We start from the raw sequence: 25,322 nt of genomic DNA, 5'->3' as shown, positions 1-25,322 counted from the left end.
TACATGACTGCCGACATTACTTGCTTAACTCCAATTCAGCAGGGACACAGGCACAATAGGAAATGTATTTCACCATGGTAGGGAATCCCTGGGCTCACCCTTGGGCTTGAACACCCAACAGCTGTTCAAGCTCAGTTTTCTGGTGGATCATTGGGTAAGCCCACAACAGAGGTTCCTCTTCCTCCCTGCGCTTGTCCTGCAGGGACTGGACATGCACTTCCTACAGCACAGTCACAAATGCCCATCTGACTCTACCGGCAAAGGCACACTCTTTTTCTCAGTGCCGTGCACTTCCAGGTGCTTTAGCGCCTTCTCCACACTCACAGGAGACCTGTCCACAGCCTCCCATGCTTCCACTGGGGCTTATCCTCACAGCAAGGCAGCCACCAGGTATCACAGCTCATGCGGTGGCCACAAAGCCAATTCAAGAGCCCTAAGGGGCTGAAGACTCATTCACCTCATCTCATCCTCGTCACCAATTGTTAGGTCCATGATTATGCCAAGTGTCACGCTCAGGGTCAGTTTTCAGCCCCAGCTGAGGGCAGAGGGGAGTGGGTAGACATAGGGCAGGGAGCTGGAGGAACACTTGAGAGACAGCAGGTAAATGAGACATGGCTTTATTCAGCAGCTCTCTCATCAGCAGCTTACTTACACCTTTATCTCGACCGTCTGCTCTGGCTCTGCGGCTCCTCCCAGCAGCCGGCTCCCATGCACAGCTGCATGGCCAGCCTGCAAGGCCAGCTCTAAGGTTAGCAGCTTAACTCTTTCTTTCTCTGGGCATGAGCAAGCCGAGCCACGTGCTGGCTCCCCACTGTCCATCTGCCAGATGGTCATTCTCCCTTACAGGGATCAGTAGCTTCACTTTTTCTCTGGGTGCCTGCACCTGCACAAGAGCCACGTTGGGCCCAAGAGCATGTCCGCAGGGCAGTTATACCTTTTCCAGACAATAATGGCTTTGAGCGAAGTATGAGCTTACACAAACAGGGTATATAACTAGTGGAGTATGCGCCTGCGCTCTAAACTTGCTAAGTCATGCAGGCCTGGATGTCTGCCTCAGCCTATTCGTTGATCAAAGTACATCCATGTACCTTACAGCAGTGAGGACTATGGGGAAGGGAGAAATGTAACCTGAAAGCCCATAGGTATCGTATTTAACTCGATTACAATGCCTTGTGTTTTCGGAGCCCAAGAGAAGTAAAAAGAAAAAATTGTGGTGTATGTGGTTTCAATCGTCATGACACCTCCTTTCCATGTATCTAACATTTTGAACTAGTTAAATACATAATTATCATTCCCTCTTAAGTTTATTATATGATGGTATTAATAATACCTTACTGTATATAAAGCACTTAATATAAGATGAAAAGCCAAGGTAGTTTCTTTATAGCTATTAAGCACTGAAATGGACAAGATTTGTTTTTATATCCTTCAATTCCAATTCGTTACATTTTAATGTCTCAAGGATTTTTTTGAATGAAGCATTTTGAAACAATTATGTTATTCTACCATAGCTTTCCTATAGGAATATTAAGCTTCATGCACACATGCCTCACAACATTGTTGCCACTAGGAAATACGACCATGTATGTTAAGTGCTGGACACAATACTTGGCCCATAGTAGGCACTTTAAAATGGCCACAATGTACAATCCCTTCTTACTTTTATGTGCACAATTGCCTATCACACACTTAGGACTCCTGCCCCCAGAGAAATGTAAATATCACACAAATCTCTGCATGAATTGGAAGAGGGTAGCATGTAAATACATATTCCATCTCACTTAGTTTTCTCAGCTATTCAGAGAGACATAGGGGATATCCCTGTTTTATGGATGAGGAAACTTGGATACAGAAAGAGCTATCTCCATTGCCACGGCATGGGGCTTTGGACTCCATCATTCCATTCTTTCTTACCAAAGACGCTATCTTGACGTGACCCAAAGGGTTGGGACAACCCGTGTTGGCTGATGAAAACTAGAATTAAGTCTTGAACCATTAAAATCAATTTCTCCTTATTTCTATTAATACTACTAATACTAATTGCTTACAGGAAGAGAGCATTTGGTCATGAGGAGTAAGCAAGTCCACACCAGGGGCCTAAAGATGGGGTTCCCTTCAGCTTCAGCATTCTGTGTCTCAACCCTAGATTGTGGAGCAAGCTGAAATAGTTCTGCATGCTTCATCAAATCCTGTGCAACGAAAGCTAACAAAGTTAAAAAGATCAGTTTTTCTGGACTGCTTGGATGGTGGCTCACTGGGGCAGACAGCCAGACAGATTTGGCTAGGGATTAAGCCTAAATTTCCTATTTTATGGCCTGGAACATCTTATTAAGGAGCATCTGCTATTTACAGTAATATTTGTTAACATTGATTGAGAGCTTATGCAGTGCCAGGACCTGTTCTAAATGCTTTCCACATATTAACACATTTTACTCTTACTACGATCCTTGTATCTTTTGGTCAAGTTCTTTCCATTTTTAAAATACAGATTTTAAAAACTAGTCACTTAAAACTGCCACACGCACACACGCCCACACACACACACACACACGTGACTCACAAAATACTGCTTCGCCTGTGAAGGTTTCACAATGCTTTGTTATCATCAGCCAGTCTTTTCCTATTAAAGTTAAATGTCCAATTGAGACAAAACAATTCTGAGGCTTTTTTTCTACCCCTGATTAAGATTGAAGTGGCAGGTGTTCTAGATAATATTCATTTCACCTTCTGAACTTTCTGGAAAGACCTGGTGATCTTGCCAGCTCCGGCAGCCTTCTTGTCCACAGCAACTGTCTGTGTCACACCACAAATAGCAAAATGACCCAGAAGAGTTATCATCAATGCTATTTTTCAGTGAGGAAATCAAGGCATGAGGAAATTAAGCAGCTTTCCCAAGGTCACATTCCAGAGCCCTTGACCCCAGTTGACTCTGTGCAATAACTCCTCTCACTATGCAAAATGAGCTAGTGTTTCCAGTAGTGACCCCAAACTATTGTAAGAAGCTGAATTCCAAAGTTAAGATAAATTGGAATATTGCAGCATGTTAGTATTAGGTGCATTTGATCGACTTCCTTCAGAAATGAGCAAGAAATTCTTTTGAGTTTAGCCAAATTATGAAATGAACAAAGTTTAGCATTTGCTTATGTCCCCTCTTAGGCCATCCTGTCTTCCAAGTGTCTCTTCTTTCTAGGTGACTTCTCAGAGTCCCTGCTCCTAATTATTGGTGCCTGGTTCCTCACAGATTCACATTCTATACCAGGACAGACCATGACATTAGCTGTTGAAACTTTTAATAGTTGACTTAGAAACAGCAACCAACAAAGAGATGTAACCACCAGTGAAAGTTGGAAGCTGAAATATGATGAGATCTTGTGCTCTAAAATAGCACCTCTTAGAAACTCACCTACTCTTCCTCAATCTCTTAGCTCTAGAATTCTCTGACCATGACTTTGAAATATTGATATATATTATTCCAAAAGACAAATCATATTTATGCTAGAAAATACAGACAAACAAAGAGAAGAAAGCAAGGGTACACCCCCACATCTTCCTACCTGGAGACATCCATTATTAACTAGTTGGTGTAGTGCTTTCCAGGCCTTTGACTACGGGATTATGCCTCTGCCCTCTGAGACATGACAGCTCTTTACACACTCAAACACAGCTATTTTGGCTTTGTCTTTAATTATTCTCCAAGCCATATTTCTTTCACTTGCCAGACAATTATTTTAGACACCACGTCCCCAGTCCTCACTCCATTCTACCTTCATCTTCCAGCTGAACCAAGTGCAATGCTCTTCTTCAGAAGGACCGTAACTTCCCTCAATCCAGACATTAAGCTCCTTTTGATAAATCTCATTAGAGCAACATCATCCTAATAACTGCCTTCTATTTGTTTGTTCTCCACAGCTTTTTGCAATCTTTGCATTTGCAACATGCGGTGGCTATTCCGGAGGCCTGCGGCTGAGTGTGGACTGCGTCAACAAGACAGAAAGTAACCTCAGCATCGACATAGCATTTGCCTACCCATTCAGGTAGGGAATGGTGGTTCATGCTTGCTAGCCTCACAGCAGGGGTCTTTCTTTCTTCTGTGCTTTGTCTCAGAAAAATGGAGTCTTCCAGGGACTTCTGGGTAAACAGAAAGGATTCTGCCTGCACCCACAGAATGCCCAAACACAGTGCCCACTCACCACCTAGTGTGGGCACTGGGAGGATTTATGAGTTGTGCCTTCAAAACAGAACTGACTCTCCTCAAAAAAAAAAAAAAAAAGAAAAAAAGAAAAAAAACTTGCTACAAAGAGAGGGAGGGAGGGAAAAACAAAGGGAGATTGGAGAAGTAATTTCAAAATATGATCAAATAAATTCAAGAAATATTTTTAGCACTGTGCCTTTCTAATGCACATTTTGAATCAACAAGAATGACAGATTGTTTCCCAAATACATTTGACTGTAGAAACTTCTTTTTCACTGAGTACCCAAGAGGATCTGTATACTATGGAACACATCCTTAATATTTATATATTAAGTGTATATATATATATATATATATATATGGGTGTGTGTGTGTATATATATATATATATATATATAAAGTGAACTGTTCCTAGTCTAAGACAAAGATGACTCAGTTCATAGGTGATGAATCATCATAGAGAGGTAGCATTGATACCAATATTCTTAATAGTTTTTAAGAGTAGAGCTGACAAAAGTTGCAAATACCTTGCTCAAGTAGATACTCTCCTAACTAACTAATAAAAGAGTAGAAAGCTCAGAAATATTAAGCACGTAATCCCTGGAAATTCAGTAAAAAGTGCTGTGCTGTGCTGGTGGAAGTGGACATGCAAGTGCTTGACTTCTGAAAGCTCTGGACCAACCCATTGGCTTCTGGAGGAGAGTGGCCAAGGCAACGCATGCTTTCAGATTAACATGCAGGATCTAGGACAGGAGATGAAAACTGCCAATGGCCGGGCAGCAGGGCTGGGATGCTTGGTAACATTATCCATGAAATCACAAGCTCGGCATGGCTTCTATAGTGATTTCCCACTAAGAGATGTGGCAGGAGCAGGTAACTTAAAAGTCAATCTCTCAAGATTTAAAAGTCCTGCAAGTCCCTAAACATTGAACTACCAGACCCCAGGACTCTCAGTCTTTTCCTCAAACTGGAAGAGAGTAATCAAGAGACCTATCTGAACTAGAAGAGTGCCTGAGCTGGTGTGGCAGTGGAGAGCGGGGTAATATCTAATTTCATAAAATCCCTCCTTAAGGATGCAATGTGAGCAGACACTTTAAGCACAGTTTCCTGCACTGGGCTTCTTTAATTTCTTCCCAAGACTACAAATTCAAATGATTGGCTCAGTGAAAGGCAACTAGAGAAATTAGATCAAAATGTATTGCCATCTATAGCAGCCGCCTCATTTAAAAGATTTTTACCTGGGTTCTGAAATAAATACAGTTAATCATTATATTTTTTAGTAGCACAGCTTTTTTTTCTAACATTATCTCACTCAGAAGCTCCATGTATAAAATAGACATGAGTCACTGAGAAAGTTGGAGCAGGAGAAGAAGGGAACTTAAAGGCCCCAGCCAGTTCTCCTCAGCCTTCTCCCTGCCACACACCTTGCCCACTCCCCACCATACAGCCCCTGTAAGATCTCCTGGGAACTCTAGGTCTCCTAGAAACGATTTTAAAACCACTGTTCTAGGATTTAGCAAGAAATCGTTTGCCACTTTGCTTACCCCGTCTTACGTTTACTGTTTACTGTTAAGGAAGCAGTATTAGCCAATCCCCTTTTACAGAATGTCTTGCACTTTTGCCCCCATTAATGTTCATCTAGGAGATATACACACCATTCCAAAACAGCTTAATTTACTAGGGTTGCAATTTCAATTTTACATTTGTATATTTTAACATGTACCATTATCCGTATACATATTCATAACCTGTACCATTGTGGGGAAAATCTTAGTAATAAGCCAGGATTTATACAGACTATTATGAAGACATTTATTTCAGAAGAAGTACGGTTAGCAAGATGCTGGTAATATAAATAATTAAAAAGTAAAAAGTGATAATATCCAACATTATAAAGGGTGGAGAGAAATGTAGATTCTCACATGTGGTTGGAAATAATGTATATTGATAAAGACTTTTTGGAGGACAATTGGAAGTAGGTATCAAAATTTAAATGTACATTCTATTTAATCCAGCAATACCATTTCTAGATATCTACCTTCAAAAATGTTTGTATAAATACACAAATATATGCATGTAATGCATATAATATGCATGCAATGATGTGCACTGCAGTGTTGTTAATAATAAAAGACTGAAACAAACCTGAATGTCCATCAGCAGGAAGCAGGCTCAATGAATTATTTACATATGTCCTATGCAGAAGTTTTAAAAGTGAATGTACAGATATAGAAAAATGCTTAAAATGTATTAATAAAGAGAAAGTAAGTAGCAGCATGTTAAGAAAAAATATAATAGTAAATGCACAATATAATTTTAAATTTATGCCCCTATATGCATATATATATGTATTTGTAAAATATAAATTCTGGAAGGATACAGACAAACAGTTAACAGGGATTACTTCTGGGGAATGATGTGTGATTGGTATGCAGAGGTCATACATTTACTTTTAAGTCTACATACTTGAGTATTACTTGAATTTATTAAAATATGCATATGATACCTTGGTAATTTTAAAAACACTCTTTAAAAATGAGTCATCCTGTGGCTTCCAGTGAGATGAAATGATAAGACAGCTTCTGGAGAGAAATAACTCATAGGAACCCCATTTGAAATTCCAAATGGATTGAAGTAGATGAAAAAAAATCTGTATTTTCAAGGTGAATGGCAAGAAGCAGCTGTTGAGACAACTCAGCAGTTTGAAGGAGGAGATTATAAAAGCATTGCTTATGCTTAAAAAAGTTATTTTCTTCTAAAATGTCACAAGTTAATGCCAATGATCTGATGATAATCTTAGAAATAAGGTAAGAACATTCAGTAGCTTTTAACTATTCAGTGTATTGCAAAGACCAAAAGGACAATAAACTCAAGTCATTTGAACAAAAACAATTAGTTTGTAAATGATACGTCAAAGGAAGCTACTTAACCAGTTATCAGACACATATTTTAGGATGTAAGATAATGTCAGTGTTAAAAATTCTAGATAACTCACAAAGTAATAACGTGCTGCTTCTAATAAATATGCCGAAGTGCATATCTCCTTTATAGTCCCATATGTATATGTTCCTGATTCCTATCAGAAATAATTGACATCCAGCAGTGTATCATTTTTATAGAAATAAAACATTTTACACTTTATCTTCCTTATTATTTGTGATTAAAATGAACAACTATTACTTAACTGTTTTCTTACCTGCAATAACATACTAAATTTTGTATGAAATTTACTTGGTAACTAGGAGGAGAGTAGTTCTAGATTCCATATTTTTGGTACTTCCTTTATGCATAGAAGTGGAAAGTAGGGTTTCTCATTTTAAGGTACTTAATATATTTGTAGAAAGCCTACTGTAGGAATGCCAAGTAACATTTTGAACTTATACATGAATAAAAGATAGAGAAGGGCAGAGTTGAGAGGCTAGGGGGCTATAGGAACAAAAATTTTCATGGCAAAGGTAATGGAGAAGGGTCAGAATGATGAATGAATGAACAGACATGTGAACACTTATTGCAAGGGTACAATGTGCCAAACACTGTGCTAGATACCTTGACATACATTAGATTATGTACTCATTACACAGACTCTGTGAAGGAGGCTACTATTTTACTGACTGAGAAGACCGGGCTGAGAAAAATTGTGTTGACATCACAGAGAAATTAAATTTAAACTTTTGGATTTTTTAAATTTTATGATTTGAATAAAAACAAGAAGAAAGCGAAGTTCAGACTGTTTGGACCATGGTGAATACAACAAAAATTTATCACGGACAAAAGTGATAAAGTTAGAAAGGCCATTTTTTTCCCTGATTATAGAAGACCTTGAATTCCTTATAAGTTGAATAGGAAGAAGGAGTTAAAGATGACAAAAGGAAAATAACAGGGAAAACTATTTTGAAGTAGAGAATACAAGTTAGGATTTGATCATGCAGAGTTTGAGATGCTTGTTAGAAGCACAGGGGAATTCTCTATCAGGGAGTTTCATGTTAAACCCTATGTAAGATGAGAGAAGTGAAGACTGAAAATGAAGCCTTAAGAGTCATCATCATGAAGTCACATCTGGAAGAAGAGAGGTCACCAAGAGAGACAGAATGGGAACTATGGAGGATGCCTGTGCTTGTGAAAAAATGTATGAAAGGGGTCACTGAAAGAGACCAATAGGAGAAGACCAAATGGAAAAGAAGTTGGATGACCCAGAAAGTTCAGGTTTTTCAGAAGGTAAGAAAACTTTCTGCACATGTATCCCAGAATTTAAAGTAAAATAAGTAAAAACAGAAATGAAATAAAATATAACAAAGAAAACTTTATGTATGCTACCATTCAGCAGTGTTGAGTACCTCAAAGAAAGGGGTGAAAAACCAAGAAAAAGCCATCAAATATAGTTAATGGTGGTTATTAAAAGCTTTCATGGGACATTTCAGTTGGAGAGAAAGTGTGTCGAGCTGTGGGGGAATGGAAAATAGAATTCAGTATATTTTCTCACAGACCAATACAATGCAAATTTTGAAGGACCCTAATTTGCTTATCTTAAGCCTTCAAGATATGATATTTGTGAAGAAAGATACTAAGTTTGTTAATGACCTTGTAATAGAGCAGGTGCTCACCTCTTGTTTCTTGGAAGTAACCAGCTCATTGAATGACATGATGATAAATTAATGACCTTGGTTGAACAAATAACTAATAGAAAAGATTTTCAGTTTGTAAAAATCTTCCTTCATTTGAGAACAACTAAATATAGGGAATAACAGAAGATTTACAATAAAAAATAAAGTAGTTGTTGTGTCACTTCCATGTCTTGAGACCTCATCAAGATAAAATTATTCTTTGCTGTCAATTTTAAGCATTCTTTAAGATATGAGATTGGTAATCACTGTTCTAGATAATTAGCAAAATTATCCTTCATAAATTTTGTTTATTCTCATGCCTCAGCTTTCTGAGTAGCTGAGATTACAGATGTGCACCACAATGCCTGGCTAATTTTTGTATTTTTAGTAGAGACAGTGTTTCACCATGTTGGCCAGGCTTATCTCAAACTCCTGACCTCAAGTGATCCACCTACCTTGGCCTCCAAAAGTGCTGGAATTACAGGTGCGGGCCACCATGCCGAGCCATAAGTCCCTATGACTGTTAAAGGGCTTTCTCTCACCACTGGAACCTGCTTGGTCTATAGGCAGGGCAGGCAAGAAATGCTGGGCAGTAATGTCTCCTGGAGCAGCCCTTACCCAGTGACAAATGTGAGTTGGAGGATAACAATCCCAACTTCCTCACCCCTCATGTGGCGTAACACTAAGTCATGTACTATACCATTTCCCAGAGGCACCATCAGGACAAAATCACCCACAGTGCAAAACCTGATCATTAACACACCTTTCATTATCTTTTTTACCTTTTCTGTCTCACTTCTCCACTGTCTTATTGGTGTTTTCAGAGCTGAATCCTCTAAGGAGTTGCACTCAAATCTTGATCTCAGAGGCTGCTTCTGAGAAGTCCAACCTAAGACACTGGCATTGCGTGAGAACATTACCATCTTTAAAGAAGATAGATAGATGAGTAGATAGATTGATCAGTTGCTTGATTTATCAATCGATAGAGTAAATCCCTACTTCTTCTCACTCTAAAACATATTATACAGTATTACTCATTCAAAAATGAACAAACAAACAAATAGCTTGGTTGGAAATCAATCACTTCAGTTCACAACCCTTCCCCTTGTGGTTTTCAGTTCAGGTCTCATACAAAGCCATGGTTGGTTTTCTCCATCCATAGAATCTTAGTATATATTGTAGGTTTTTCCCAGTTGGCAGTCATAGTAGGGTGTCCTTCAATGTCAGCTTCAGATTTTCTGAATATCAGCTGATGGCTGAGATTTTGGAGGTGCTACATGGGGCCTCTGAAATGAAATCTGGTTAGACATAGTTTGTATTTTAGATCAGCCCATCCCAAATATATTCTCCAAATTTGGTGATAAATCTTACAACCTTTCTCCTCAAAGGTTTGGGTAAACTACAAAAACTAGTTATATTTATAAAGATTATGTCATAACCACTGCATCAAAATGTTAACATATTTATTTCTAGGTGGCAAGATTATGAGTGAATCAAATATTCTTTTCACACTTGTGCAAACTTTTTTACACCATTAAAGCTGAAGCAGTATAGTGTAGCTTGGACTCTAGAGACAGACTACATAGGTTCAAATCCTCCACTCAGCTACTTATTAGCTGTATGATATTGAGAAAATTGCTTATCACTTCTGTTCCTTATCTGTGAAACGGAAACAATGTTACCTATTTCATAGTATTGTTATAAGTATTAAATAAGACATATATATATAATGCCTAAAACAAGTCCTGGCATTCAATACATTGTCTTTTGGCATATTATTTTTATTTAATTATCAAGTAAGAGCAATTAAAAATCAACTAGAGTGCTAGAAAAGATATTTATTCTGGTTAATTAGCAAAATTACCCTTGAGAAAACAAATGGCCAGTTTATTATATTTTACCCAGAATGGGATCTTCCCCAACCCTGCCTCTGCCTATATAAAAACATTAAAGGGTGCACATATTTAACTGTCTCTTGATTAACGTGCTTTTAACTATTTAATGTTTATTTGGGTTGCCCTAGGATGTATTACTATTAAGACTTTTTTAAAAAAATTTAACTAATGGGAGAATGAAAGCTCCCCCTCAAAGTGACAGAATGGAGAACTCTTAGTGGCACTAGCATAATCCTTGGGAGGTTGGCATCGGTGGAGTAGGAGACCGAGGATTAGTCTGATCTTTGTGATATGTGAAATTCAATTCAACGAGAGGTTCCACATTGAAGGAAAGGAAAGCCAGTGCTGCTCAGCTGGGCTGTGGCTGAGTAAGCACCATTCCCCTGCTCATGACTCTAGCCACTTGCTCTGTCATTCCCCCACCCCTGTTTGGAACACGGGAGCAGGTGCAAGTAGATGCCAGGAAAGCTGTGGAGTTGGGGCCATTATCTAGTAATGCTAGCTCTGCCAGGAAGCAAGCATTTTGTCCCTAAGATGCGTAGCCAAGAGCAGTGATGAGAAACATTTTTTATTTTTTCGTTTTTTACCATAATAGCCAATTTGGGGAAAATAAAAGTGTGAAGGGCTGCAATTTTTTATATCTTGTGTTCAGGAAATGCTGCACTTGCAATTACATTTAAGTATTCATTTATTGTTTCTCATTACCAAAGGGTTTCACTCTTTTTCCTAAAATTTCAGAAACTTTATAACTACAGAATCTCATTCTAATGTTTTGCCTTAAAATAAATTTTGTGTATGATGAGACCTGATGCTGCTACGGGGCAGAGACTTTGGGAGACTTAGAGGTGGCGTGGCCAAAGGGCTAATGGTGAATCTCTAGCCAAATCCAAACTCTGCTGCCTAGTGGATGGGCAAGCCATAACCCCCTAACTGGTAGTGAATTGTGCAGTGGAAGCATGCTGGGCCCATAACCTTATTGGGCCTCAGCTTCCTTATTATAAAAGGGCAATAATACCAGTACCTTCCTTACAGTGTGGTTGCAATCATTCAATTAGATAATATGAGTTAGTTGTGTAGTACAGAGTCTGGCACACATTGAATGTTCCCTGAGTTGCTATCATTGTTGTTGTTGTTATCATTAAGGGAGTCTAGTGAAAGAAATTGGCACCAGAATTCAGCTGTAGACCAAGTATGACAGTCCTGTTTGGAAGTTTCTGCAGTAAAGAGAGGAGCTATCATACGTAGGGAATGTCTTGGGGATTACAGAAAATGATCCAAATATGCGCCATGGCTGCTGGCATGAAAGGGGTTAAATGAAAAAAGTTAGTGAATGACAAATTAGTCAACCCCATCTCCACCCCGCTGTTCCCCTCTCAATCTGTATAATTGCAAGATTGGAACACTTTCGTTGCAACACTTCCCCAAAAGGAGAGTGGTAGTGGGGAATTGGGTAGAATGGACATTTTAGTTTGAGTTTCTGCAAAAGCACATATTGAGACCAGGATTTGAGTGCAAGTAGTTTTCTTGGAAGGTGATCCTGGAAGCACCAGTGAGGAATGGGGACGTGAGACAGGGAAGGGAAGAAAGCCAAAAAAAAGTAGATTAATTGGCAAGATATCACCATTGGCAACTGGGGCATCTAAGATTTTTAGGAAACTGTGGGCAAAATGTCCCAACAGTAAATCCATCCGGCAAGTGTTCAGGCTGGGTAATTATACCCCCAATCCTATTGGTCACTGGCCAAAAGCTGCTCCTGGGGGTGTTAATTCCCTGGGACTGCATGCAGACCTAGCATGTGCCTACAGCTGAAGAAAGTCTTGCAAATTCATGGATGCTGACATTAGAAAGCCATCATTGTATACAGAAATGGTGAGAACAAGAGAGATACGGGTGGGCAACCAACAGCTTCTAATACAATAAGGAGACCCTTCAATCATTTTTCCTAGATCTGTGAATGACCCCATCCTGTATAATTTAATTCTTCTCATTAATTTTTTATTAAGCACCTGCAGTGTATAAGACCCTGAATTATATAGGCACTTGGTATGTATTTGTTGGTGAGGTAGACATGATCTCTTCCCTCACAAAATTTACAATTAGTTGGAGATGGGAGAAAGACAAAGAAGTGAGAAATATAAATAAATACATATATAGGCATATATGCATGTACATATTTTTACAGTTGTAATTTCTATGAAGAAAATGAACATTGTGCAGAGAAGTAAAATAAGTATTGGTGGGAGTAGAGAGGATCATACATACTCAGAGTGAACATCGCTTAGAATGTTCTAAGCAAAGAGAAAAGCATGGGCATGGCCTTCAGAGAGAAAAGACTGGAAACTGGGGGAATAAAGAGAGACTCCTAAGTGGAGGGGGGAGTGACATGAGACACCAAAGAGGCAGGGATGCAATCCCAGTAGGTATCAGGTAATGGTAAAAGTCTTGAGAGGAAATTAGGAAGGTTAAGGGATAAAAAGAGAAGCTGTACTATTTTAGATTAGCTGGCTGGCTGCAGCCATCCAAGGAAGAGACGGTGGTGGCTTGGCCCAGGGTGGAGGCAGCAGAGAGGGAAGGCATGGTATATAGCATGCCATGCGTGGTCTTCCATGCCCCGCTTCCAATGGTAATGTGCATCTACAGCCCAGTCCTGTTCATGAGTTTTTCCATCACTTTCCTCAGTGATGTTGGGTAGTGTTGGACAGTCCAGGGACCAACTTTAATATTTTAAGTTTCTTGTTCCTGATTTTGGTTCATGGGCACCCCTTGGACCCACTAGATTTTTTGTTTTTTGGGTTGTTTTGTTTTGTTTGAGATGGAGTCTCACTCTGTCATCCAGGCTGGAGTAGAGTGGTGCAATCTCAGCTCACTGCAACCTCTGCCTCCCTAGTTAAAGTTATTCTCCTGCCTTAGCCTTCCAAGTAGCTGAGATTACAGGCAGCCACCATCACACTCAGGTAATTTTTGTATTTTTAGTAGAGATGGGGTTTCACCATGTTGGCGAGGCTGGTCTTGAACTCCTGACCTCAGGTGATCCGCCCACCTCAGCCTCCCAAAGTGAGGGGGTTACAGGTGGAGCCACTAGTTTTTCATCACTGTGTGAGCAGTCAAAACACAAGAAGACAACCAGCGGATTTGACTTGAATGATGAATCTACACAATTCCATTGAGATGTGTTTGGGAACATATTTCTGAAGACCAGAAAGCAATAAGAAATTTATGAAGTAGATAATAATCCCACTTCATGGAATATGATTTTAAACAAGTCATTGCCCAAATCGGTCGGGGTCCATTCAGGAAAAGAGAGCTCATGCCAGGTGGTTCAATTACAAAAAGTTAATGTAGAGAATTAGCTACGCAGGGTTTGGATGATTTGGAAAGGGTCCTTGAGGCAATCTGAAGATGAGGAATGGAGGGAAGCCACCCCTAAGGGTAGAGCAAGGATTGACAAAGAAAAGCTGTTGAGTAGAACTGGCTGGCCCCCTACCTGTTTGTATATGGCTCACAGGTGAAGAATGGCTTTTACACTTTTAAAGGTTTACGTGTATATGCACATATATATTTTTTTTTGAGACAGTCTTGCTCTGTCATCCAGGCTGGAGGGCAGTGGTGCAATCTGGACTCACTGCAACCTCCACCACCTGGGTTTAAGTGATTCTCATGCCTCAGCCTCCCGAGTAGTTGGGAGTACAGGTGCACACCACCATGCCCGGCTAATTTTTGTATTTTTAGTAGAGACGTGGTTTCACCATGTTGGTCATGCTGTTCTCGAACTCCTGATCTCAAGTGATCCGCCTGCCTCAACCTCCCAAAGTACTGGGATGACAGGCATGAGCCACCATGCCCAGCCTAAATATGTATGCTTTAAATGCTACATAAGTACTTACAAAATACTACCCTCAATTTTGCCTTTTGACTCATAAAGCCTAAAGTGTTTACTCTCTTGCCCTTTTTTGTTTTTTTCAAAAATGTATTGACTCCTAGGCAAGAGGCACGATAAGAGGAAGTGGCCTTGTTAGAGCCCAGGGTGGAACCTATCAGAAGCTGAGAATATGGTGAGAGGAGTTCAGGAACCAAGGAAGAGATGCATCTACTATGAAAGATGCTCACCAAAGCAACAACAGAAAGGAGTGAAATCCCCTAGTTTTTCCCTTGCTCTAACCCTCCAGTCTCCCACCAGAGCTTCCTAATGGCTGAATGTAACTGGAAGCCAGTTGGACAGGATCAGGCCCCTGACTGAGATCCAGAGCAGGGGAGGAGTAGGGCATGGGATCAGAACAACCAGATGATGACTGCCACAGAAACCCTTGCTGAACCTCAGTTTCCTACAAAATGAGGAAGCTAGATTTAAGACTTCCTAAGAGAGAGTTAGACCTCTAATTCTATGAAAATACAGAGGAACAGTAGAACTTGTCCTTGGCCAGAAACCCTGGTAGTGCCCCAGTCACTGCTGCTCTGGAGAGAACAGAGGGAAATGTAAAGACTCAAAGCATTAATTTATATAAGACTCTTTCAACCTTGTAGGGCTTGCTCTGAAGCTTGTTCTATTTAGGTAAGATCTGAACGGGCTTTTAAAGACCAGGATTGGGGCACTTATTGAAAATGATTGTAGGTTATATAATCAAGGCTGTTGTTTCTGCTGAGCTCCCATAGGGAAGTGACAAGCGGCAGAGATTAAATCATTGTATGCTGAGTGGGCCTTTTATGTAGTTCTCAGTCTCACTGTGTGTAATTTTACAGAGCAGGCACGGGGGAGTGTGGTGGGAAGAACCTCATTACCAGGGAGAAGCTTTACACCCTAGAAGAACACAAACATTGCTGTTTTCAAAGTCATAAAAATAAGTTCTAGTTTTTTCCTTACATCTGTTTTCTTTCCTAGAATAGAAAAGAGAAACAGAGAGTCTGACTCTGAGTTGCCTAGAAAAGGACAAAAAAATCCAGCTGTAGTGACAGCCTCGGAATGGCAGAAGGAAACAGCCCACTCTTATCTGTATGTTATGTCATGTTCCTTGAAAATGTGTGGTGCCTGCACCATGGTCCCATTAACCTCCCTCTCTGCTTCCTTCTATTCCTGAAAGAAAGAAATGTTAGGACATTCTTTGCGTCCCCTCAAGCAGGTGGCTGGAAGTCCCACAGTATACCTTATGGGGTCAAGCTGGTGTCAGTTGAGTGGTGGAGACCTGTGTTCCCTCTCCTTCCCCAACCCCAGCCCATCCCCAGTAGAATGGCATTTTGTGAGCCATGAGAGGACTTAGATTCTCCAGGGCTGAGAGGTTCAAACAGAGAGGATTGGCAAGTATTCAAACTGACTCGCTAGTCAGATACTCTGGCAGCCAGAGCGGAGACATGAAACCATCAGGGCTTGGGGCGTCATGAAGTGACAACTGGAAAACCAGGATTCACATTCTTTATTCCCTTTCCAGGATCCCACTGTGGGAATTCAGAGGCCCTGAATGTCATCAGAACTTTAGACTGTCTCGGTGATAGGTTGAAAGCTCCCCTACCAGCATGGTAACATGTAGAAAGCTCATTTAAAATGGAGATTCCAGCCAGGCACACTACACTGCTTGCTGTAATCCAAGCACCCAGGGAGGCAGAAGCAGGTGGATCACTTGAGGTCAGGAGTTCAAGACTAGCCTGGCCAACATGGTGAAACCTCGTCTTTACTGAAAATACAAACATTAGCCAGGCATGGTGGTGCACACCTGTAGTCCCAGCTACTTGGGAGGCTGAGGCAGGAGAATCACTTGAACCCAGAAGGTGGAGGTTGCAGTGAGCCGAGATTGCACCACTGCACTCCAGCCTGGGCAACAGTGCAAGACTCTGTCTCAAAAAAAAAATAAAAAAAAATTAAAAAAAATAAAGATTCCAAGACCCTACCCCAGAGACACATTTAATCAGTATCTGGGTGAAGCCCAAGAATTGGCATCTTAAATAATCCCCAAGTGAGCCTTAGACTTGTGGAAATTGGAGAATTGCTGACCTAAAAAGGATCAGACAGAGCTTTGATTTCCAATAGCCTGATATTTTGTGTTTTAACATTGATTGATTTTTTTTTTAATTTGGGATTACACTTTGATTTCAGCAAACAATTACCTTATTTATTATACTTAACACAATACAAAATTTTTAAGTACCAAAAAATCAAATGGATGTTTTTATTTTTGGTTATTTTCAAATTTTCCATTATGACATATATTACTCTTAGAAAGAAAAACAATAAACTTGAAAAGAAAGCAAATGGTAATTTAAATGTGGTAATAATAGGTGAACAGTAGAAATTTCATCCCCCCAACAATGTGCCTTTGAGCACGTCCCCTTAAAAAAGGCTGAAGTGCTAGTTACCTTCTCTACCTCAGCCAAATACAAATGAAGGTAGAGATCAAAAAGTAGGGTGGATATGTTAATCCTTATATATATATATATATGGCAAAGATCATCATTATCATCGTCGTCATCAATATCATTATTATCATCAAAAAAGGCCACTATTGATAAGTTTACTATATACCAGGAGAGTGGAAATCACATAACACATATTATACCCATCAGTGCTAACACCACCTCTATGAGATAGCTACTCTAAACTCCACTTGACAGGTGAACAAACTATGGCTCACTGAGATTGAATGCTTTGCCCTAGGTCACATAGCTAGTAAGTGGCAAAGCCATACTTAGAATGTCTGGATCTGACTCACATCAAAGACCATGCCCTTCACCACCACACGGTAAAGAGCAGCAATGATGCCCTTAAGTTGACAAGTCCCCACAATTGCAGAGACTTCCTCCTCATTCCTACATTTATAGCCTATTCCTCATACCAGGCAAACCAGGAAGGTCAAGAGGAATTTAGCGAATGGTTCTCAGAGATATTGTTTTCCTTGGGACTCAGAATCACTGGCATTAATTTTCCAGTTGATTTCCTGAGTCCAGAAATAAACTGTGAAGGAAGAACGACTCTAGGCTGGAACTAAAATGATTGTCCTTTTTCCTTTTTGCAACTGGCTAGAATTTGAAATAAATAAGTTGTTGCTGACACAGTTTGTAGAATTTCTCATTTTTCATTTTGAAAGATTCTATGCCAAACTAGCAGCTGTCACTTAGAGACTGTTAAGGAGTCATACAAATGACAGGGTTTTCTAAGAATAAAGTTATTCCAAAGGGTTTAGTGCTATAGCCGATTCTCCTTTCCCTGACAAGGGGTGGATTGTGGAGGGAAGAAGGAGATGAGCTGAGAGGTCCCAGATACTAATCAAAAAATCTGAACATCTTTGATTGCAATGAAGGATCTTTAGTTATCATCTGTTTAGGCTTAATGCTGTGATATAAGAAGTAACCGTAAAGTGCAGAGAATTGCTTTCCCTAAGTACAGAGCTGGGGCTTCTTCCAAGGTATGCTTGATTACTTTCTGGCATCTTTAGAAATTAGCTATGAATTATGCTCAACAATCTCTGTACACATGTTTTATTTTAGTACATGCACCAGGGGGGTTCACTTTCCACTATTCTTCCACCATCTTGCATTCCGTTGTCTAAAACAGTTAAATTTTCTGTTGTTTATAATCACATTTTAAAATATCATTTTTTATTAGAAAAAGTAGCACTTTTTTGTTTTTGTTCTGTTCTAAAAATCCTTTTAGCAAAACTATGGAGACAGTAAAAAGATCAGTGGTTGCCAAAGGTTGAGGGAGATGTGGGGTGTGAAAGGAATGAATAATTGGAGCACAGAGTATTTTTTTAAGGCAGTGAAACTACTCTGTAAAATACTATAATGATGGATACGCGTCATTATAAATTTCTCCAAGCCCACAGAATGTACAGCATCAAGAGTAAGCCCAAATATGAACTGTGAACTTTGGAGGATAACGGTATGTCACTATATGTTCATTAATTGCAACAGATGTACCTCTCTTGTGCAGAATGTCAATAATGGGGGAGAGACTGTGCCTGGGGAGGAGAGGGGTTATATGGGAACTCTTTGTATTTTCCTCTCAATTTTTCTGTGAGCCTAAAACTGCTATTTAAAAGAAGTATTTTTTTTAAATCCTATAATATAGAAATGAATTAGAATATTGAAATCCTTCTTAATGTAACTTCTCAGAGATAATCTCCACAAAAGTTTGATGTACATTATTTCAGAACTTTTCTTTTTATGCATTCATTTTTATAATTTTGATGTAAATATTATTTTACAAGTCATTTTTATTAAAAAGAATAATTATAAATATATTTTCATGTCAACTCTTATGGATCTACCACCTGTTTTTTGGACCTCATAGCTATACTATAATTTCTTGTATGACTATATCATAATTTATGATGCCAGTTACCTATGTGGACAGTTAGGTTATTTTGGTTTTTCACTATCACAAACAATGGTACAATTAAAATAATTTTGTAAACTCATCTTTCAGGTAAGTCCCTGGGCCAGAAGGTATACAGACCTTAAATTTTTATAGATTTTGCCAAATTCCTCTCCAAAAGGCAATTTATATGCCTATCAGGAGGATATGAAAGTTCCTGTTTCTCCATTCTTCCTAATATGGAATACTACAAACGCATTTACTTAATTACTTTAGTGAGAATTAATACTTTTTAATATAATTATTAGGCATTTTTATTCCTGGCAAAAAAAAAATTTAAGAAGAATATGCTCACATTTCTTTATATCTAATCACTGGCATACCCACCTTATCTCTTGTCCACCTGCCCCCAGTTGTTTTCTTGTCAGTATTCCTCAGTGCATACCTTTGATTTACTAATTGATGCAACTCACATTCAGTATGGTACCAGGCACTATGCTTGGCAATGAAGGGAATTTAAAAATGAAAAGGGAATGGGCTGTCTTTTTGTGGAGCTTCATCCTTTTTAAGAATAGCTTGATATTGATCAAGTTAAGGCACAGAGGCATTCCATGGCTCATCCATCACCCACTGCAAGTCCTCGGTTGTACAGGAGGTTGCGTAAATATTCCTGAAATCCTTACCCAATATGACCATCACACAGAGTCACACTGCAGATAATTAGAATTAAGGTCTCTTAATCTTTACTAATGACAAAGAAGTATATGACAAATCGCCCAAATTAACAAATTAATATTTACACAGTGTGAGCGAACATTTTGAAAATTTGTATATTGAATTAATGTACATCATGGTGCTCATCTTAACAACCCTCATTAAATGTTGGCATTGAAAAGAGTTTGTTTCATAGTACTTACAAAGAAAACTCATTTTCTAGTCCGTTTCCTCACAGATACAACGTATGGTGAAAGAGTTTGTCTTCAGGTTTAATTTTAAACAGTTTATTCTTATTTATCTCTAGATTTAGTTTGTGTCTTGCTAAAATGAGAAGGGACTTGTTCCTTCAATATTCTTCTAAGTCATCACAATTGTCAAGAGAGAGTAAATGCCATGGATAATATGCCATTATATATGTTGTGGGGTGTTCTTTTTTTTTTTTCTTGTCTGTGTGAACCACCATCTTTGACACAAACTTTGCCATTTCCGAATCTGAAATTACTACTCTGATTACCATGGTCTTTAGAGATGGAATTCAGTCTCTCTGCAGAGTGAATATTCTTTAAAGACTGATAAAGCTTAGTGTTTCCTTTATACAGATTTTTAAAAAGTAAAGCATAAATATTCCGTATGGGAACAAACAGTGGCACAGAAGAAAATGAATGTAAATTCCTTATGTTGTGCAAGACTAAATGAAAATGTAATGTGAATTCTTCCCTAACTCAGGCTCATCACTGGTGCCAGATGACTATGTGTTTCTGTAGTTTTAAAAATCACTTCAATTTTCAACCAAATGCTGCTAGCCAGATAAACAGTGTGTCTCTGGTGCTTTTTATAATGCTTTTTAGAAGAGAAATACAGGGAGTAAGAAAATAAAAGTACACTCATCTCTTCTTTCAAAGACTCACTGTACATCAGCAGAAATACTCAGAGATGTGTTGAAATTTTGAGCCCTCATTCATTCACTCATTTGGTCAGTACATCTGTGTCAAGTGTGTAACCAGATGAGGATAGGGTGCTTGCCCTCAGCAACAGAACTAGTCCATCTTTAGCCATGTTTGGGATCTAAGAGCACCACCATCTTAGCTAATTGGGTGGGAGGTGTGCACTAATTTATCAGCCAGCCAATTATTTATGAATGGTTCCTGGCAAAAAGACTCGTTCATTCGTTGAGCACATTTTTTGCATGTCTACACTTTGCCAGGAGCTGTTCTTGGTGCTGGGAATCCAGGGGAGAGCAAGATTGATTGGGTCCTTCTCATGGAGCTTCATGTTGTAGCGGGAGGAAGGAAGGGAGAAAATAAACAAGCAAATGAGCAAGAGACTAAGATTGTGTCAGATTAAAATAGGTACCATGACAAAAATTAAACACAGTGATGTGATGAATAATTGGGGAAAAGTAGGCGAAGAGATAGATCCCTTTTATGAGGAGACACTGAGCAGAGACCTGAATAGCAAGAAAGATGAACAATGCAAAGATATGGGGAAGAGATTCTTACAGATGGAACAGCAGGAGCAAAGGCGGGAAGAGGCCTGGTGTGGTAAAGGAACAGAAGGAAGACTAGTGTGGTGAGAACACAGTGCATAAGTGCAGAGTGTGGTGCAGTGAGGCAGGGAGAAGCCAGTATCAGACATGGCCTCATGGGCCCCATAAGGCATGTGAATTTTTTTCTAGATGAAATGGGCATCTTTTGCTTACAACTACAGAAGTAGGCCAGCCGTGGTGGCTCACACCTGTAATCTGAGCACTTTGGGAGGCTGAAGCAGGAGGATCACTTGTACCCAGGAGTTCAAGACCAGCCTGGGCAACATAGTGGGACCTCACTTCTAAAAAAGAAAAAAAAAAGAATAAAAAATTAAAAAAATAAAACTACATAAGTGCCATTATCTGATTTACAAATTTTAATAATTATTTTAGCTGCTATTTGAAAAAAAAAAAGTTTTTGGAACGAGGAGACCAGTTAAATGGTGGTTAAAGATAATCTAGGCAACAGTTGATGGTGGCTTAATTCAGGTTTTAGTGGTTCAGAGAGAGAAAACTGGAATAATTTAGGATATATGTAAAGGTATGATCCATAGAACTGGCTAATAGAAAGGATATATGGGCAAGAAGGTTAGGCAAAGAAGGAATGAAGTTTTGAGGTCCAAGAACTGGGAGGATGATAGTGGGAGGTTGGTGGGATATCAATTGGTTGTTCTATTTTGGACACGTAAATTTGCGATATTTATTAGATGCAATAGTTTTTTTCTTAATAAATGAGGAAATGACCTGTTGTAGAAAGCTGCGCCAGACCAACTTGATTTCTTATTTGGGGAATTTGCACCAAGAAGCTAGAGAGAGTAGGAACAAAGGAGAGATAGAGTTTCACATCATTGATGAGGTACAGTCAAGACCAAAGAGGCAATGAAAAACCGAATATAAGCCAAAATTATAAGGAAGCAGAAAACTCTGAATCGAGAAGCAGGCCACTTCCTTCAGAGGTGAGGGAAAGTATCAGAGGAACAAAGACACCTTGAGAAACCAGCAGGATGCATGTCCTGTGACAGAGACGGGAGGAGAGGTGAATTAATCGTAGAGCTGCCTCTGTATTTCTTACTTTCTAGCTCTGTACATATGTATCCTTCCAAAAATACCCTCATTTCTTGATGTAACCTAAATGGGTCTCTGTTTCTTTCTAATACACTAACCTATTTGAAATAAATACACAGGCACACTGAGGACCACCAAAATTAGTATGACAAAGTCATTGTCCTCAAGGAATTCACAGTTCAATGAAGAAGAAAAGATAATCATACAAAAAAAAACTGTTTTGTAAAGTCAAAACAGAAGGCTAAAGGGTTAAAACACTATTTATTTACCATTGGGATTAAATTTTTTTAAAATTAAACAAAAAATATGCAACTTGCTCACTGGAATCTGCATTAAGTAATAGAAAGTGTAAGTGACAATTTCTAGCAGGAAATAGATGGTATTAAATAAGATAAGAGTTTCCCAATTTGGAGCATGGTTTTTACTATACCTGCATACCACCTGGACTATTTACTTAATATTTTCGTTTGACTAAAAACTCACTTTTGTAATTGAAATGCATACTTTACCCCATCCTAAACAATATTAATACCCTTGAAACAATGTGAAAATAAAGAGCAGTCCTCTACACCTCTGCAGTCATCTCGATCATCAAGGCTACATGTCCTAGATTCTTGGAAACACTGACCTAGAGAAAAAAAGAGCTGAACTCAGGGTTACCAGATCGGACTTTGGACTTGCCTCCCTCGCCGAGCAATTGTGGAATTCTGGGTGAGTCAGTCTGTTTTTACCTCCGCAATAAAATGAGTACAATATCAGCCCTGCCCACCTTACAAGGTGATTACAGATCAAACAAACCAAAGTGTGTCAAAATGGTTGAAAAAAGAAAAAGTGTTCAATAAATGACAGTGCTTATTATGGATGCGGATGTGGACTGTAATGATCATATAGTGGCTTCCTAAAATGAATGTCCCTTGGGAAAACGCTGGCATTTTAAAACCAAAAAGAATGGTTTCTCCTCTAAGCTGTGTTCCCAGAATGTTCCAGCTCTTATCTTCTCAAAACTTGTTTTCACTCCCACAATTTGATCACTGCTCATTCACTGCTTTTGTGGTATTTCCAATTATTTATAGCAAGCAAGCCTCATCTTCCCAAATATATTAAAAAGTCCCCAGAGAGCTCGTTCAAATGAGTCAACAATTATAAAATAAACTATACATTATAGTACATAGTGTGGTATAGACAAGGATTTAGTGCTATTTATGGGCTGAGTCTTTGTGCAAGTTGTTAATCTCTCTGAACCTATTTTCTAATTTGGAAAATGAAACTAATAATCCCTATTTTGCAAGTTTTTTGTGACAATCAATGAAATAATGATAGTTAATTGCTTAATACAGTGCCTGGCCCATGGCAAATTGTAAAAAAAAATTAGCCGTTATTATTGCAAGAGTGATGAGCATTACTAGTCACACTGGTGACATACCAGCATTAGGAGTCTAGAATTCTAAATGTCATTATACTCACCTCATGGGGTTATTATGAAAATTAGGGACATGGATGAAACTGGAAACCATCATTCTCAGTAAACTATCGCAAGGACAAAAAACCAAACACCGCATATTCTCACTCATAGGTGGGAATTGAACAATGAGAACACATGGACACAGGAAGGGGAACATCACACTCCGGGGACTGTTGTGGGGTGGGGGGAGGGGGGAGGGACAGCATTAGGAGATATACCTAATGCTAAATGACGAGTTAATGGGTGCAGCACACCAACATGGCACATGGATACATATATAACAAACCTGCACATTGTGCACATGTACCCTAAAACCTAAAGTATAATAATAAAATAAAATTTAAAAAAAGAAAATTAAATGAGGCTGGGAGTGGGGCTCACACCTGTAATCTCAGCACTTTTGGAGGCTGAGGTGGGCAGATTGCTTGATCTCAGAAGTTCGAGACCTGCCTAGGAAACATGGTGAAACCTCGTCTTTACAAAAAATACGAGAATTATCTGAGAGTGGTGGCATGCCCCTGTAGACCCAGCTACTTGCTGGGCTGAGATGGGAGGATCACTTGCACCTGAGAGGTTGAAGCTGCAATAAGCTGAGTTTGTGTTAGTGCTCTCCAGCCTGGGTGACAAAGAGCTACTCTGTCCCCTCCCCACCCCCCAAAAAAAAGAAAGAAAAGAAAACGAAAAAAGAATAGAATAGAAGAGAAAAGAAAATGAAAGTTATCACATATAAACACGGTCTGGCACATGATAAGTGCTTAATAAATATGATGAGCCTTTGCTATCATCATCAGCTTTTGTTATCTCAGTGTCTACTATTGTAAGTCTTACTTTGGATAAAGTAGAGTATGATGACTTTAAGAATTTTGAGTTGTAGAAAATTCTGTATCTAATCATAATTGACTACGTTGTTGTCTATTTTTTGAAATACTCTAAGAATTTGACACAATGTTAGAAAGTAATAGATACCTAAAAGATACTACATGATGAAAAGGAGAGATTAGCATATGGTTTGATTTGAACAAGTAAAACTTCTTATTGATAAAGAGCTAGACCTGTGCTATTATACATTAGCTACATGCACTTGAAACATGTCTGGTCTGAATGGAGGTATGCTGTAAGTGTAAAATACACATTACATTTCAAAGACTTAGTATGAAGAAAATAATATTTAAATCTCATTAATAATTATTTATATTGATTACACATAGACACAAGTGTTATTTTGGATATATTGGTTTACATAGACATGTTATCAAAATTTATTTCACCTGTTTCTTTTTTTTTTAATGTAGCTACCAGAAAATTTAAAATTGCACATGTAGTTCCCATTAGTGACTTGCATTCTAGTTCTGTTGGGCAGTGCTGATCTAGGACTTTTTTAAGACTTCATTTTTCAGAGCAATTTTAGGCTCACAGCAAAATGGAGAGGAAAGTACAGAGATTTCTCATAACTCCCCTTCCCCGCCACATGCATACCTTCCCCCTTTATCAAGATCCCCCACCAGAGTAATGCATTTGTTAAAATTGATGAACCTACACTGACACATCATTATCATCCAAAGTCCT

The 25,322-nt window shown here is 38.9% G+C and overlaps 1 protein-coding gene across 2 annotated transcripts in view; it reads left to right on the top strand.

The window, feature by feature from the left end:
• Positions 1-25,322, top strand: part of SYNPR (synaptoporin) — a 340,637-nt gene that overhangs the window by 205,591 nt on the left and 109,724 nt on the right. For both annotated transcript variants that reach the window (XM_003273653.3, XM_003273652.3), the window contains one exon: positions 3,910-4,034. In XM_003273653.3, the coding sequence (XP_003273701.1) occupies positions 3,910-4,034 (125 nt within the window). The remainder of the gene's footprint in view (positions 1-3,909; positions 4,035-25,322) is intronic.

The sequence above is a fragment of the Nomascus leucogenys genome, chromosome 21, assembly GCF_006542625.1.
Source record: "Nomascus leucogenys isolate Asia chromosome 21, Asia_NLE_v1, whole genome shotgun sequence".
NCBI classification, from domain to species: domain Eukaryota; kingdom Metazoa; phylum Chordata; class Mammalia; order Primates; family Hylobatidae; genus Nomascus; species Nomascus leucogenys.
Note: the sequence above shows the minus strand (reverse complement) of the source record. Positions and strands in the feature narration are given on the sequence as shown.